Genomic DNA, 17,216 nt, shown 5'->3' with positions numbered 1-17,216 from the left:
TAGGGACAGGTTATGACTGGTGGCAGTTCAGTACTGTATCCCTATTCTCTTATTCTGCAGTGATGCCTTTGTAAAGTGTGCAGAATGTGGTTTTGCATTGTCTAAAAAAATACATGGACATCCCTGGCCTGAAAAAGATCAACTTGTTAAGTTCTATATCTTATTTATGCACTCCTATTTTTGAAGTATTACTGTACTGTATGCCTATTGGGAGTAGTACAGCTGGGTTTTCAAGTGAGCAGACTTTTTTGTGGAGTGTGTGCTGTGGCGGAGCGTTAGATAAAAGTTTGTGGCTTTTGTCAAAGGTATTGTATCATTGTAATATTGATAGCAAAGGATGGCTGCTAATTTTAGAATCCTGCCTGCTTTTGACAAGAGTTTTTTTCCTTAATAAATAAAATCATTACTTAAAAACTGCATTTTTTCTTTACTTGGGTTATCTTTGTCTAATATTTAAATTTGTTTGGTGATCTGAAACATTTCAGTGTGACAAACATGCAAAAAAAAAAAAAAAAAAAAGAAAGCAGGAATGGGGCAGATACCTTTTCATAGCACTTTATGTAAATGTAATATGACTTTCCCAGATGGTGGGCTAGCTTTTAAGCTGTTGGATACTGTGTGTTTAGATACAAACAAAAGGCGGCTAACATTAACAGAATGTAGAGAGCTTACTTTTCCTTTGTTGAAATCAGCACTAAAAAGAATTTTTGCTAACAGGCATTACTGTCACAGAAGAAACAGCATATTTCATCAGTTAAAAGCAATGCAACAGGTTGCATTTGCAAATTAGCCAGAAGAGGCCACCTTTGCCAGGCATTAGTCTATTAGGCAAATATGGTAGGAGATCAAAATGCATTATTTGTCAGAGCTCTTACCACTATGTTATAAAACATTTGGTTGTTTTAAAAGGAATTAAATTCAGACACGCTTTTTGGTAGAATCTTTAGGATTAACTATAATTGATATTGCTTGCACATGCACAGTCTGTGGAGAAAAATGGTTAGACAGCTGCATTAGTCAGTTTAACCAAAAGGAAGTAAAAAAACTGCTGAACTGCTTTCAGATTTGGAGAAGGTACATTTTTTTTATATGGAACATTTTCATACAAATAGTGTAGCTCAAAGTACTTTACACAATGAAAAAAGAAAAGTTTATATGAAACTAGGGGGTCTGTCCCTGCTTGCTTTGCTTGCCCACCCACGGATTTGGTTTACCGGATATACAATTTAAAGAGATTGTTATTTTCATGGGAATTGTTACATATGCATTATTTTCACTTTTACTTTAAAACTTTTGTAAAAATAATACTTGTCCTTTTATTTCCGGCCCTGGGTGTGGTTAAATCTTTTTCGCAGGACGTATAACGCTGCTCGTGTTGTGATGGGGGGTGCAGCTGAACACACGCCAAGGAGATGCCATCAGATCTGCTGCTGCTGCTGGCGAGCTGCATGTTATTTTTGTCGTACTGCACGTTGATGACTTAAAATCCTGTACAGCAGCTGTCCTTTTGCCACTTCGTGTCTCTGCCACTTGTGTTGTGAAGGGGGTTCTGAACCCATGCTAAGGAGCTGCAGTCGGATCATCTGCTGGTGAGCTGCGTTTTCTGCTTGTTGCGCTTTACGTCGATCATTTCAAAGCCTGTACATCAGCTGTGCTTTTGCCACTTTGTGTCTCTGCCGCTCGCGTTGTGAAAGGGTGGGGGGGCTGAATGCACGCTAAGGAAAAGCAGTGGGATCATCTGCTGGCTTCCTGCTGCTGCTGTTGGCAAGCTGTGTGTTCTGCTTGTTGCTTGTCGTTGTTTTAAGAGCTGGGAGCACATGATGTCTGTCTGCCAAAAGCATTCCAACAACTGCTTGGTTAGATGTCCTTGAACTTGTTTTAAATGTTGTCTCACTGCCTTGTCTCGTGTGACGTTAAAGTGTCTTTTGGGGGACATCAAATTGTCTTAGTATGACGTTAAAATGTCTCTTGCGGGACGTCAAATTGTCTTCTGAAAAGATCACGTCTCATCTCCCTGGTCTCCCTCCCAGGATTTTTTTATAATATAGAGACAAAAATAAGATTAGGCAATACTAAGTAACAAAGAATAAAGTAAGGTCACATGGCCAAGAGGACAGATTAAAAAAAACAAAAAAATCTGCAGTGGTTCCAAGGCCAAAAAACTGCCCAGCCCTGGGCCTTTTACCTAACATAAATGATCTAAATCAGTCCTCATGGTTTTCAGTCTTCATTTGAAAGAATTTGATGATGATGGTCATGTGAACATCTGGGGTACTGTCTTCAATCCATCAATGTAGGGACTGCTTGGTGTCTCGATCAGATGGTGGTGTTGCAGATCACCACCACAGATAAGCTGGAAAAAGAACAACAGGGAATAGTATGGATTAGTACGGAATGCGGATAATTCATTGCAAATATAGTTTAACAGGGATACACTAACATATAGCTATGAGAAAGCCATGTTAAAATAATGGGTTTTTAGCAGTTTGTCTCTCTATTATAAAAAGAAATCCTATCCCCTGTCCTGATAGTCTATGATACGTGATCTACTCGGAAGATAATTTAAAGACCCGCGAGACAGACCTGCCACGGTGCGTCTCATGGGAACATAGAACGAGAGTCTTGCAAGACACACCCTACTTACAAGAAATATCAAAAAAAAAATCAGTAGTGTAAAGGAAGTCATGCAGCACACACAGCTCCAGGGCTGTCAGTGCATATAGTGTATAAGGTCAATTCGGTAGAAATGAAACGTCGACAATTAAACGAAGAAGAAAGAAAAGCGCGGAGAAAAGAGACCCAAAAGCGATGGAGAGAAAAAAATGCTAAAAAGAAAAACAATAATCTGTGTGCAAATTTAGAAAATAAGGAACGTGATGATCAGCCCAGAACAAGTGGAATGGAAAAAAAACACGTCCAATCGGGCGTGGAGAAGAGAGACTCAAATGCGTTGGACAGAAAAAAGAGCAAAAAGAATAATCGAGGTGCAAATTCAGAAAATAAGGAAAGTAATTATCAGCCCAGAACAAGTGGAATTGAAAAAAAAGCACATACAATCCGGCTCAGAATTAAAAGACAATGAGTAAAAGAAAGTACAACTTCATAAAGACGTTTACAAATGTTGACGCTAAACACATGCAGAGCAGGTTAGAGACTATGAAACCAGTGAAATTAGAAAGGCTCAAAAAAAAAAAAAGGCGCTATGCACATGTGGAGAAAGTACCCCCCCCCAACACAAGCAGCGTTATACATCCTGCAAGAAAGAATTCAACCACACCTGTGGCCAGAAATAAAAGACAGGTATTGCTTTTACAACGTCACGCGAGACCAGGCAGTGAGCCATCATTTTAAACAAGTCAACAGACGTCTAACCTAGCAGTTGTTGGATTGCTTTTGGCAGGCAAGCATCATGTGTTCCCAGCTCTTAAAACAATGACATGTGACAGGCAGAAGAGGCAGCTAGCAAGCAGCAAAAAGACAGCAAATGATCCAAAGGCATATCCTTAGCGTACGTTCAGCTGCAACACCCTTCACAACACAAGCAGTATTATACGTCTGGGAAGAAAGAGATGTAACCTCGCACGGGGCAGGAAATAAAGAAACAAGTATTGTTTTTACAAAAGTTTTTAAAGTAAAAGTGAAAAAATATGTAACAATTCACAAGAAAATAACAGTCTCTTTAAATTGTAGATTGCCTGCGTAAGGTAAAGTCATCCCTGATGAATGGAGACATGGCAATGAGGGGTCCTTTCATCAGATTAGCACTATTTCAGATGTGGAATGGCAAAATGGGGGAGGCAGCTTGATGAATGAGGTCTCCAGGACTTAAAACAAATCCAAATCATATTATGTGATATCATCTAATGTGAAATTCTACTCCGTACTTCTAGAATTTTTAATTTTATACTGTATTGAGGATTTATTCAGTTCTATGTATTGTACTGTACGGCTCAGAATTAAGACAATGAGTAAAATGACAAAGTAGAACTTCATAAATACGTTTACAAATGTTGGCGCTAAACACATGCAGAGCAGGTTAGAGACTATGAAACCAGTGAAATTAGAAAGGCTCAAAAAAAAAACAAAAAAAAAAACAGCGCTATACACATGTGGAGAAAGTTAAAGGATATGAAAGTAGGAAAATTAGAAAATATAAAAAAGAAAGTAAAGATCGCAGTAGCACAAACAAACAAACTGCCTCATTTAACTATGCACCAGTCTAACTTTGGTTTTGCACAATAATTGCTACACTATTGCACCTTAACACTTAATTCTACTTTATTCACATAATTTTACTTATTTATTATGTTCTACTATACTATTATCTTTCAATCTATGACGTTTTGTTAATTTAACTGATATTCTTCTAACTTTGCAGAGTTTTTGATAAGCGGATCAGGATGCATTTCACTGTGTGTTGTCCTGTATAAACTATGCATGTGACAAGTAAAGAATCTTGAGAATTTCAAAAACTGAGTTTACCGCACATGCATTTATTGGTTATACTTAATATATATTTATCTGTCTGCTTATTTAAAAAGCAACATTTACCCCAGGAGTCAAAAACGTTCTGTCTAGCCCTTGTACAAAAACCTAGACAAAAGCTGGGGTATCACCTTGGTAACCCCATGTACTTTTGGAACTGTGAGAGGAAAATAGCATGACTTTACAGACAGGAGTCCAATGCAGAACTCTACTTAATTTTTTACTTTGTAAAAAAAAATTATTAACTGCTGATTATGTAGATCATTTTGTCTGTGCTGAAATTCCAAACAGAGAAACCTAACTTGACCTCATGAAAAAGATTCAGCATATTGGGACTCGCAAGATTACTAATATTGTTTTTACAGAAGTTCTGAAATAAAAGTGAAACTAATGAAATAGCAACAATTCAAAGAAAAAAAAAATCTTAAAAGTGTGTATCTGGAAAACCAAACACGGGGGTTGGCGAGCGAAGCGAGCAGGGGGCAAAGCCCCCTAGTTTTTTAAATGCTCCATTGTATTAGCCTGGTGAATTTCTGTCGGTAATCTTTTCCAGATTTTTGATGCATAACAGCAGAACACTGCCTTGCCACTTATTTTAAGTTTAGCTCTTGGAACTCTAAGCAGGCACTCATTCATAGATCTAAGATTATAAATTGGAGTGTAAGGTGATAGGCATTCCAAAATATAGGTAGGAGCGAGATTATTTAAGGCTTTGTAAATCATTAGCAATATTTTAAAGATAAATGTGAATTGCATAGTTAACCAATGTAATGACATCAAAACTGGTGAGATGTGCTCAGATTTTCTTTTCCTAGTTAAGATTCTGGCAGCTGCATTCTGCACTAGTTGCAGCCGATTGATGTCTTTCTTGGGTAGTCATGAAAGGAGTGCATTACAGTAATCTAGTTGACTTAAAATTAAAGTGTAAACTAATTTTTCAGCATCTTCCAAAGTTATAAGGGATGTCAATTTTACTATATTCCTTAAGTGATAGAATTTGTCCCTACTTAACTAATTAATGTGTGATTTAAAATTGAGGTCTGAGTCAATAATTAACCCTAAATTCTTTATCTTCATCTTGACATTTAAGCCTAATGGATCAAGAGTATTTCCAATACCCTCACTATATCCATTTTTGTCTAAGATTTCTGTTTTCTCCTGATTTAGTTTGAGAAAATTACTTATCATCCATTCAGAAACACAAGACAGACAATGAGTGGAGGTCATCAGGTGCTACTGATAATTACCGTTATGTGTCATCATCATAGCTGTGGTAGCTCACATTATGCCTTGAGATAATCTGACCTAATGGAAGCATGTGGATTGAAAAGCGCAGTGGACCTATGATGGATCCTTGTGGAACACCATATAGAAAATCCTGTGTCTTCAAAGTATAAGTACCACAACTAACAAAGAATTTTCTAACTATTAAGTAAGACTCAAACCAATTTAAGACATTTCCAGAGGGGCCCACCCACTGACTGAGGCAATTTATGAGAATATTTTGATCAGTGGTATCAAATGTTGTTCTCAGATCTAAGAGGATGAGAACAGATAAGCTGTCTCTCTCCACATTAACCCAGAAATCATTTACTACTTTAATCAGTGCAGTTTCTGTACTGTGATTTATTCTTAAACCTGACTGAAACTTGTAAAGATTAGCATGTTTAATCAAGTGATTATTTAGCTGTGTAATAAATGCCTTTTCTAGAATTTTACTAAAGAATGGCAGGTTAGAAATACGTCTGAAATTGTCAAAAACAGAGGAGCCGGGATTGTTTTTCTTGAGCAGGGGGTCAACAACAACAGCAGTCTTAAGACAGTCTGGGAAGACCCTATATATAATGATGAGTTTACTATGTTAAGCACACTATCAATTAACACATTGGATACTTTGGAAAAGCTTGTTGGTTTTGGGTCAAGGGCGCAGGTGGAGGGTTTCAGTTGAGAAATTATTCTGCATAAATCTATCCTGGTGAAAGAATTATGGGAGAAGAATACTGGGATGTAATAGATCAGCTTTGGAGGGATGTACTATATTATTTCTAATATAATTAATTTTGTGTTTAAAAAGTATAACAAAAGCCTCACAAGTTTCACTGGTAGTTTTTTGGAGGCATTCAATTGAGTGACCTGGGTTTAGTAACGGATCAATAGTAGCAAATAAAACTGGATTACCAGCATTTTTATGTATAATTTTAGAGAACAAAAACTATGTTATATTCCTTTATTTTAGTCTTCATTATTTCATAGTGAACTATCAGTTTAGTTTTTCTTCATTTACGATTAACTCTCTGGCATGTTTTCTTTAAATCAGACACTCTTGGGATCTTCCATGGCATAATAGTGCTGGAGGATTTCTTAAATATCTTTTCAGGAGTGACTATGTCAGCAGCAGCTCTCAGTTTAGTATTAAAATCTTCAACCTTACTATCTATCTATCTGTGTGTGTGTGATATAGATATATATATATATATATATATATATATATATATATATATATATATATTCACTAAGCAGCTGACCAGGGCACGCAAGACAACCATGTTATACGCACGACATAGCCACGCCCACCAACTCTAAAACCATGGAATACGACGACAACTCACAGAGCCACGCCCACCAACTCTAAGACCGTGGGACGAGAACGCCTGCTGACCCGCCTGACTGTTACCAGCTTTCACCGCAATGTACAGGAGTGTAAAACTATCGCAGCTGCTAAGCTTTCAGCCACGTGAGATTGAGCAATAACAGGTCTGTGATGCCCTTAGATGTCCGGGGCTGTATGCGCGCTACACTGAATGGATCAACGTGTGTCTACCCTGCGCTGAGAGATGTGGGTAAGCCGTTGAACCCCATTCGGGATGGGGACCGGGGCTTGCAATTGTTCCCCACGAACGAGGAATTCCCAGTAAGTGCGGGTCATAAGCTCGCACTGATTATGTCCCTGCCCTTTCCTTTGTACACACCACCCGTCGCTACTACCGATTGGATGGTTTAGTGAGGTCCTCGGATCGGCGCAGTTGCTCGCAGCCTCGCGCCGAGAAGACGATCGAACTTAACTATCTAGAGGAAGTAAAAGTTGTAATTCCGTAGGTGAACCTGCGGAAGGATCATTACAGGTTGTGCTAACCTGTCATTGGACTGTTTGGACCCGAAACCTCTCGGGCCCGCTTCCCCGCCCTCTCTCCGGAGAGGCGGAAAGGGCGTCCTCCCTGGGCGTCTTTCCCCTCTCCCCCGTTCTGCCCTCCGCGCCCGACCGCCGTCCAGCCCCATCCCTCGCTCTGGGAGGTGGAGGCGCGGCGGCGGTCCTCCAGTTTTCAGTCACGGACAATTGTATGTTGCCTGTGTCTTTCAGGAAGTGTTCACCCATCAATACATAATGATGCAGCGTATGCAATGCCGCGGGTTGGCTAGTTTACATTATTATCACTATTTCAGTAAGCACTACTGCATGGACTGGTTGTTTAGATTGGTAGCAAACCTTGAAGCTACAGATGAATCAAAATAGCGTTTTATAACAATATGCTTCTCATTAGTTGTAGCTATACTGTACGTGTTTCTACATTAAATAATATTGTTGTGGCAAAAACACGCCACTCAAAGAAGGCGCACACAGTTTCAGGAAGGCAGAATTTTTACTGCATGATGTATACACGGACCCAAATCAAGTGAAATGAGCAATTAGCAAATTCAGAAAGTGTACATTGATTACAATTCTTATCAATTATGCAAAATGCTCTCCTCCTCCTGGGTCTTCCCATCATTACCTAATGCCCATCACCTGACCGAAACTGCCATCATTACTTCATACCCTGTGCAGGTGTCCAAAACTTATTTATCAATCGATTCCCACCAGTTAGTTTGAATCGGGCAGACCCACACATTAAATATTGGGCTAGAGGTTTGGGCAGTTACGCCCCTAAAACAATAATGCTGTTTCTTATAAGCTGCATTTTCCTTGACTTGTCATCACTTGTCCAGGCAAGCAGAAAAGGGAGGCAGAGGCCCAGCTGCTGCAAATGGAAGTGGATTGCCTATCTGGTTTTCCCTCATGGCTGCATTTCTTAAAACAATGGCATAGTTTTTAAGCATAGCAGCTACAAAGAGAAAAATAATAAAATAGACAAGTGAGGGCATTTGATAGTTTAACCCTTTCTATGCTAATGTGCATCAGAATATATAATTCTCTTTATATAATATATATGCGCAAATCATCAACTTTAAGAATATTATTTTCTACAATATCATTGATTTGCCTCACACCATCTTTTAATCCTTTAGTAATCACTAAATCCAGCGTGTGCAGGGGATTCATGAATTCTTTTGTATTCAGGTGTTTATTGATGTGAAAATTAAACTCAACAATTAGTGGCCTGTCATAATTAGTTAATTATAATTGACAACAAGTCTGAGAATTCCTCAGTGACAGATGCATTTTATTTAGGTGGTCTATACAAGGACAATATTAGAGACTGGGAAACTCCTTGAATAACAGCAGCAAGATACTCAAAAGACACGAACACACCAAAGTCAACATCTTTACATTTTAACTGGCTCGAATAAATACTCGCTAAGCCACAGCCTTTTTTTTTACTTTGGCGAGCCGAAAAAGTAAAGCTGTAATTTTGGTGGTGCAGATTAAATTAAAACATCCGCACCATCAGAGGTGAGCCATGTTTCACATAATGTAAGAAAGTAAATTTTCCTATCACTAATAAGATGGCTAATTTAAAACATCTTGTTGGTTAATGCTCTAACATTTAATAATGCCATATTTAAGGTCTCAAAAGAACAGCGCTGAACTAATGAAAAATCCTGCAAGATTAAACAGACAGAGTAGTTTAAATTGGGCAGAGTAGTATTGAAACAGAAGAGCAGGAACATTTTTAGACATGGAACATGAAAAAGCAGTGATGTATAATCAGTCAGTTACTCTTGAATTAACCAGCTCTGGTCACTACTATATGAACATCTATAATAAAGGAAAAATTGACCATTGTGAAAGTGAGATTCTAGCAGTCTCAGAAAACGAGTACAGGAGAGAAACAAACAGCTTTGTTAAAACTTCACCTGCAATTTGTACATGCTTCAGTGGATAGATTACAGAAATTGCTTCATTGCTCAAAAAACAAGGATTCAGAGTGTGCTTCCTTACTTAAGGAAATAGTTGGAATTGTGAGACATGCCTGAAATATGGCCAACTCAAACCCAGACCTCACTTGGGAGTCTTCCTGATGGTTGCACACAAGCAGGACACTTCATTATCTTGATAGATAAGGAAGGATGGTTCTCATCCCTTTCTAGGTAGTCCAAAAGAATCAAAAGAGTAGTGAATAGTCGATGGCATTAATAGTGCTAACTTTCTTCCTACACTTTTTTCACAGCTTACATTCTGTGACTGATGGAAAAAAATTCTTCATGTCATATGTGTTACAGACAGCTACTCTTTGGTAGAGGCGATTTAATCCACCAAGCCAATATCAGAGAAAAGACTTTGTCTGGAGTTAAGTGGGATTAAAGAATTTATTCAAGATTAAAAAAAAAAATTCCAGTGTTTTCTGGTCACCTACAAAGGAGCAGCTTTCTGAGGACATCTCCTTTTGTACTTTCAAAAGCACTTAAAGAAGGAATATGGCATATTAAGTTACTAGTATAACTTTTTTTTTTTTTTTGGAGTTTGGGTATTACAGTATTAACTATACTGTGAATATCAGTTGACGTAAATGAATGCTTTGCCGTTTATTTGAACAAAAAAATTGAGATATGAGATTGTTAATTGTTAAGTTCTGTATCTTATTTATGCGCTCCTATTCGTGGTATTACAGTTCTGCATCCCTATTGGGAATAGTACAGCTGAGATTTCAAGTGAGTGGGATTTTTGAGGGAGTGTGTGCTTGTGGCAAGGTGTTGAATAAAAGATTGTGGCTAACGTCAAATGTGTTGTATCATTGTTTACATTTAAGAAACTTACCATCTTGAATGCAATATATGTTGCTATAAAGTCCCAATGTACTTTCCTGCATTAATGCTGCCATCACAGAAGTATGAATTACCTTTGCCAAGGGCACTGACACAATCCCATACCATGACAGATCCTGGGTTTTAGACTTGTTGCTGATAAATGTGGATTTCCCTTTTCAACTTTGGTCAGGAGCACACAGCGTCAATTTCTTCCAAAAATAATCTAGAATACTGATTTGTCTGAACACAGTACTCATTTCCACTGTGTGATGGTCAATCCCAGGTACCCCCGAGCCCAGAGAAGTCAACGCTATTTCTGTATATGGTTAACAGTAAGCTTAATTTTTGCACAGTAAAGTTTTTTAAGTGACATTTGTGTGTACTGTTTGACAAAGGTTTGCCAAAGTAATTCCTTGCCCATGTGGTTATACCAGCTACTGATGAATGACAGTTCTTGATGCGGTGCTATCTGAGGGATCAGAGATTACTGGTGTTCAGCTTAGGCTAGTGCCTAATAATTTTCTCACACATTTGCTGACAAACTGGAGATGCTCTGCCCATCTTTGCTCCTCACTGACACAGTCTTTTGTGGACACTGCTTTTGTACCATATTATGATTAAAATCACCTGTTGACATTAACTGTTTAAAATCACGTCATTATTTAATTATTTTACCTCATTGCTGGCCCTAATGTGTCCTTGTCACCAATTTGTTTTTGGGATGTGTTGCAAGCCTGAATGCTGTAATGGGTGTATATTAACAAATGCAATGAAGTTGACCAGACAAAACATGACAGAGCATGGTTTCTTACTGTCTACAATTAAATAAAAGTCAAAGTAAATTTAAGAATCATTGTTGTTTTTTTTTTCTTTTCATTTTCCATACTGTTCCAACTTTTTCTGATTTGGGGTTGTATGTTACACAATGAATGACATCAGGCCTTTAGGCAAAAATGCAGTGTTTAAGACAGGAAACCCAAGCGAACATAGAATGAAGTTTTTATATAATTTCCTTATTTATTCAAGAACCAAATTTATCCAACACCCTGCTCACCAATGCAAAAACATTTTCCCTCATAATCTGAATACTTTGGGCTACACCTTTAATAACAATAATAATAAATAAGTGCTTCTTAATATTTGATTCCAGTCTTTCACATCTATGTTGAGGAATTTATCAGTCTTTTTTGCAGGACTAATTTAATTCAGACACATTGGTAGGTTTGACAGCCTGAAGTGCTTGTTTCAGGTCCTGCCAAAGCATCTCTGTTAAGTTCAAGTTTGACTAGGCCGCTGCAAAACTTTAATTTTATCTCTTCTAGGCAATTCAGTTGTAACTGGATTTTGTGGTTTGAGTAAATTTTTACTCCTTTTCCCAATTATGGTTCAACTTCAGGTCATAGACAGATAAGCGGACATTCTCCTTAAGAACATACTGGTGAAGTGCATAATTTAGTGGGTCCTTTAAAAATGGCAAGTTACCTGGTCCAGCACCAGCTAAACATCCCTTCACAATCATACTACCACCCCTATGTTTTATTATGGCCATGATATTTTCATTGTCTAAAACGTCATTAGCTTTGCGCTTGATACAGGACCTGTGTTTTCCAAAGAGTTCTGCTTTTGAATTGTCTGTCCATAGAACATTATTCCAAAAGGTATGGGAATCATCCAAGTGTTTCTTTTTAGATGCAAGTCGAGCATGTATGTGATTCTTGGATAACGGAGATTTCTGCCTTGCTGTGCTTCAGTGAATCCAAATGTACTGTCTTTTTTTTTTTTAATATCATGGAGTCATGAACACTGACCTTACCTGAGGCGAAAAACTGTTCAGTCATAATGCCAAACAGCTTCATTATGAGATGTAAACTGCATCCCAAAAGCGAGGCTGTGCCCCAGTGTCCAAAAGGATATGCTAGTATGATAGGTGGCATAATTTTCAAAACATGTTTCCCTTCATTGCGTAATGTAGGTATATTTAGCACATATGCTATTTCTTAAACATGTGTGGTGTGCACTTGTAAGTTTGTAATATTTTCAGCAGTAATTTTTTGTATAGAAATAAGGGCGCTTGCAAAATGTTTGTGTTCAAAAATCTTGATGCTGAGAATGGTAATGACAAGTTCCTAGTGGCTGCCAAGAACTGGTTACACAAAACGCTTTGTCATTATACTGACAATATACTCATGCTGTGTTTGTCTAAGTACACACTTCAACTGAACAGCAATTGACAAAATATATAGCTTTTTTTTTTTCATTTTTTCAACACTCATGTGTTTAATGGTGTGCAACTCCAACCACAAAACTTTTACTGTAGCTTATTAATCGATGTTCTAATTTGCTGTTTAAAGTTAGAATATTAAAAATGGTTTAAGAAATTTGTTCTTTATGCTGCTTCTGTTCAGATTGTACTAGCTTAATGTCAACATTCTTCAAAAGGGTTTAGTTTGCCAGTGCTCTTGTTTTGCAAAGCAGTTTATCATTATTGGGTCTTTGCTATCTCAAATTATACAATTTAATGAACTGTGTTTTTCATTGTCAGCTGATATTTAGAGGTGATTTTGAATACTTACCATGCATTTGTTGTCATAATGTCATTTTTTTGTATATTTTAGGTTTTGAAGTGGGCGGCGTGGTAGCGCTGCTGCCTTGCAGTTAGGAGACCTGGGTTCGCTTCCCGGGTCCTCCCTGCGTGGGGTTTGCATGTTCTCCCCGTGTCTGTGTGGGTTTCCTCCGACCACTCCGGTTTCCTCCCACAGTCCAAAGACGTGCATGTTAGGTGTATTGACGATTCTAAATTGGCCCTAGTGTGTGCTTGGTGTGTGTGTGTGTTTGTGTGTGTCCTGCGGTGGGTTGGCACCCTGCCCGGGATTGGTTCCTGCCTTGTGCCCTGTGTTGGCTGGGATTGGCTCCAGCAGACCCCCCCGTGACCCTGTGTTCGGATTCAGCGGGTTGGAAAATGGATGGATGGAGGTTTTGAAGTATACATATTACTTCAGGGACAAACATAATAATATAGCAATGGCCTTATTGATTTAAAATTTAATTAGTATCATGCACATTTAGTAATAAAATATGTTGGATTGTTTTTATAAGTTTAAATTTCATTCCACTTTGGGGAGAATATGAGACACTTTGCAGTTGATGAAGGACAATAATAAATACAGTTTGAAACCACTGCTGCTGTTTTTATTTTGCAAGTTAAACAATGTATTTATTAATTTTTTGTTTTAATGTAACTTTCTACTCGTGATTGTAGGCGGGTAAGCATGAAGCAATTGTCAAAAATGTCCATGACCTCCTTGCAAAACTAGCTTGGGATTTTTCTCCTGAACAGCTAGATCATCTCTTTGATTGTTTCAAGGTAAGGTTTTTTTTTTTTTTTTTTTTTTTTTTATTATTAATGATGCATATTTTAATCAAGGTTATTTTATTATATTGTTTAAGCATTGTTTAAGTTACATTGCATATGTTTAAATTTTAAAAAACGATTTTTTCCAGTTTGGTAAGAAAAAATCCATTCTGAATTTGAAGTTATAAATAGAAGATCCAAAAGTTGTGTAAGTCTCAGAAAATGCAGTGCTGAATATTTATTTAAAGGTGATTTTACAGAATCACTTTTACTATAGCTATTGCTGGAAAAATTCCACAGACACAACTGATTTAATGTTGGTATCATTTAATCCCTTTGTTGTTGCATTCTTATGATAAGTTGTAGATTTTTTTTTGTATTACCCCAGTAACCAGCAGAAACGTGAATTGAGTACAGAGGAAATCAGCATAAAATGTATAGCACTTTATCAGTTGGCTAGCCATGATAACCTGCATTTTATGTAATTTCTAATTATTTAAAAATATCTGATTCTGTTGCACAAATATTTTTAAAGTTTACAAACAACACCTTTCTCCTTTTATTACTAATCACAATTCAGTGTGTCTGCACTTTTTACTAAATAACCTTGTTCAGTGAGTGAGTCTTGTTGTCTCATTCTTTTTTTTCCTTCAGTTTTTCAATTACCCTAGGTTCTTGTCTATAAGCTGGACTCATGTATAAGCCGGAGACCAAAAATCATACGAATTTTTAAAATAAAATCTTATCATAGATAAGCCGGACTCATGGATAAGCCGAACGTACTATAACCTATAACTAATAGAAGGGAGGGAGGTCAGTGGTCTCACTCGCACCCATTTAATTTCTTTAAGGGGGGAGAGAGTGTGAGATATTGGCATCTCTCTCACTCCCCGCATGGTGCGGTTGGAGCGGCTGGAGTGCGTCAACACGCGCGCGTAGCGGTCATTTAAATTGTGATTTTATATGTAAGCATATTTAAATATATATTGCGTATTTTTTGCTGGTTCGCGGATTTCTGCGGACAATGGGTCTTTTAATTTCTGGTACATGCTTCCTCAGTTGGTTTGCCCAGTTGATTTCATACAAGGGACGCTATTGGCAGATGGCTGAGAAGCTAGATTGCTTACTTTTCTGTCTCTCTTGCGCTGACTATCTGTGATCCTGACGTATGGGGATTGAGCAGGGGGGCTGTTCGCACACCTAGACGATAAGGACCCTCGTGTAAAAATGCTGAAAGATTATCTTCACGTTGCTATCTTTTGTGCAGCTTCCTGAAACGACATGCTGCACAGTGCTTCGCATACTTAAAAGCTCGAAGGGCACGTATTGATTTTTGACTGAAAAACATACTCTCTCTCTCTCTCTGCTCCTGACGGAGGGGGTTTGAGCTGCCGCCTTCAACAGCTTTGTGCCGCGGTGCTTCGCATGCTTAAAAGCCATACAGCACCATTGATTTGTTTGCTAGAGATTGTTTTCTCTATCTATGTGACATTCTGTGCTCCTGACACGCACTCCTTTGAAGAGGAAGATATGTTTGCATTCTTTTAATTGTGAGACAGAACTGTCATCTCTGTCTTGCCATGGAGCACAGTTTAAACTTTTGAAAAAGAGACAAATGTTTGTTTGCAGTGTTTGAATAACGTTCCTGTCTCTCTACAACCTTCTGTGTTTCTGCGCAAATCTGTGACCCAAGCATGACAATATAAAAATAACCATATAAACATATGGTTTCTACTTCGCGGATTTTCTTATTTCGCGGGTGGCTCTGGAACGCAACCCCCACGATGGAGGAGGGATTACTGTATAAGCCGGACTTATGTATAAGCCGATATTCTATTTTTTCATTTTCACAACTTTTTTCCTTAGATAAGCCGCAGCTTATAGACAAGAACTTAGGCTATTATTTAAGACAGTAAAACTCATACAGTAACACAATTAAGCATAAGACACTAACAGTACCCTTCATGATGTTTGGGCAATGACACATTTTTCCTTAATTTACATTTCTGTTCTACAGTTTAAAATTAAGTGATTAAAGTGCACATTACAGACTTTAATGTAAGAGTATTTGTATACATTTTGGTTACACGTTTTTGAAATGACAATACTTTTTATACATTGTCCCTCCCATATCAGGGCATCATAATGTTTGGGACATAGCAATGATAGGTATTTTAAAGCAGCCATATTTAGTACTTTGTTGCATATTCATTTCATTTAATGAGTGCCTGAAGTCTGCAATTCATAGACATCACCAAGTGCTGAGTATCTGCTTCTGTCTCTCTCTTTTTTTTAATCATTTCATTGAATTTATTAAAAGCAAGTAATATTCCATGCTAGCAAGCCAAATTTGACAAAACTAAGTTCAAATCAATCCCCACCCATGAGAAAGAGAGCAAGGCCAACAGCCAAATAAAACTTTGAGTAGAAAAAAAGGGTGAGAAAATCCTTTTCCCCAATTTAAATGCTTATTCTAAAATATTATTGATTAAATCCTGCCAGTTTTTTTTTTTTTGTTTTTTTTTTTTATATAAAGTTTTGAACAGATCCACTAAGTAAGAATTAGATTTTTTTTCCAATTTTGAATAGTATATAACATCACTTGCCCACTGACCTAAAAGAGGTGGGTTAGGATTCATCCATTTAAGCAAGATGAGTCTATGTGCTAATAATGAAGTAAAGGCAAGAACAGTTTGTCTGAAAGGCTTTTAAAGATTTTGGTCCAGAATCATGTTAATTTGGTGCATGCCCAAAACATATGGCCCAATGAGGCTGGAGCTCAATTGCAACATTCACAGGTTGGATCTTGCCCTGGAAACATTTTGGACAATTTTAAACGAGTTAGACGTGCTCAATAAAAAATTTTAAGTTGAATAATTGTATGCTTTGCACATATGGAGCTAGACTGAATTCAGTGCACAGCTGCCTTCCACTCCTTTTCTGAAGTGTTGAGTAAGAGATCCTTTTCCCATTGTACTGTGGGATCTTTGAAAGGGAGGGACTTTAAAATGTTTTATATATTACAGAAATACTGTCTTGAGACCTCAAGACTGATCAGTATTTCTTCTGAAATAGAAGTAGGTGGGAGGTGAGGAAAATTGGGCAGATTTTGTTTAGCAAAATTTTTAATTTGGAAGAATGTGTTGATGGAAAGTTAAATTTGGAGTGTAATTGTTAGTAGGATGCATTATCTATGTACAAATCTCTAAGTGATTTATTCCTGTGTGTTTTCGAAACTTTAAAAACTGTGTACGTTTTGAGAGGGCTGGATGCAGATTAACGTCCTACCCAGCACGGATTAATTGCAGGTTAAGGGCCTTGATCTAGATCCCAAAGGAGTGTAGAGTCACTTCTGGCATTTATTGGACAAAACGGAAATCTTAGTGATTGGCAAACATGTAAATAGTGAAGGTAT

At 37.6% G+C, this 17,216-nt stretch overlaps 1 protein-coding gene across 3 annotated transcripts in view; it reads left to right on the top strand.

The window, feature by feature from the left end:
* LOC114651134 (probable ubiquitin carboxyl-terminal hydrolase FAF-X) overlaps positions 1-17,216 on the top strand; it is a 420,397-nt gene that overhangs the window by 194,884 nt on the left and 208,297 nt on the right. For all 3 annotated transcript variants that reach the window (XM_051926098.1, XM_051926097.1, XM_051926099.1), the window contains exon 11: positions 13,709-13,813. In XM_051926098.1, coding sequence (XP_051782058.1) covers positions 13,709-13,813 — 105 coding nt within the window. The remainder of the gene's footprint in view (positions 1-13,708; positions 13,814-17,216) is intronic.

This window comes from Erpetoichthys calabaricus, chromosome 4 (assembly GCF_900747795.2).
Source record: "Erpetoichthys calabaricus chromosome 4, fErpCal1.3, whole genome shotgun sequence".
In the NCBI taxonomy this organism is placed as follows: Eukaryota; Metazoa; Chordata; class Cladistia; order Polypteriformes; family Polypteridae; genus Erpetoichthys; species Erpetoichthys calabaricus.
The sequence above is the reverse complement of the archived record's forward strand: the minus strand, read 5'-3'. Positions and strand labels throughout refer to the sequence as shown.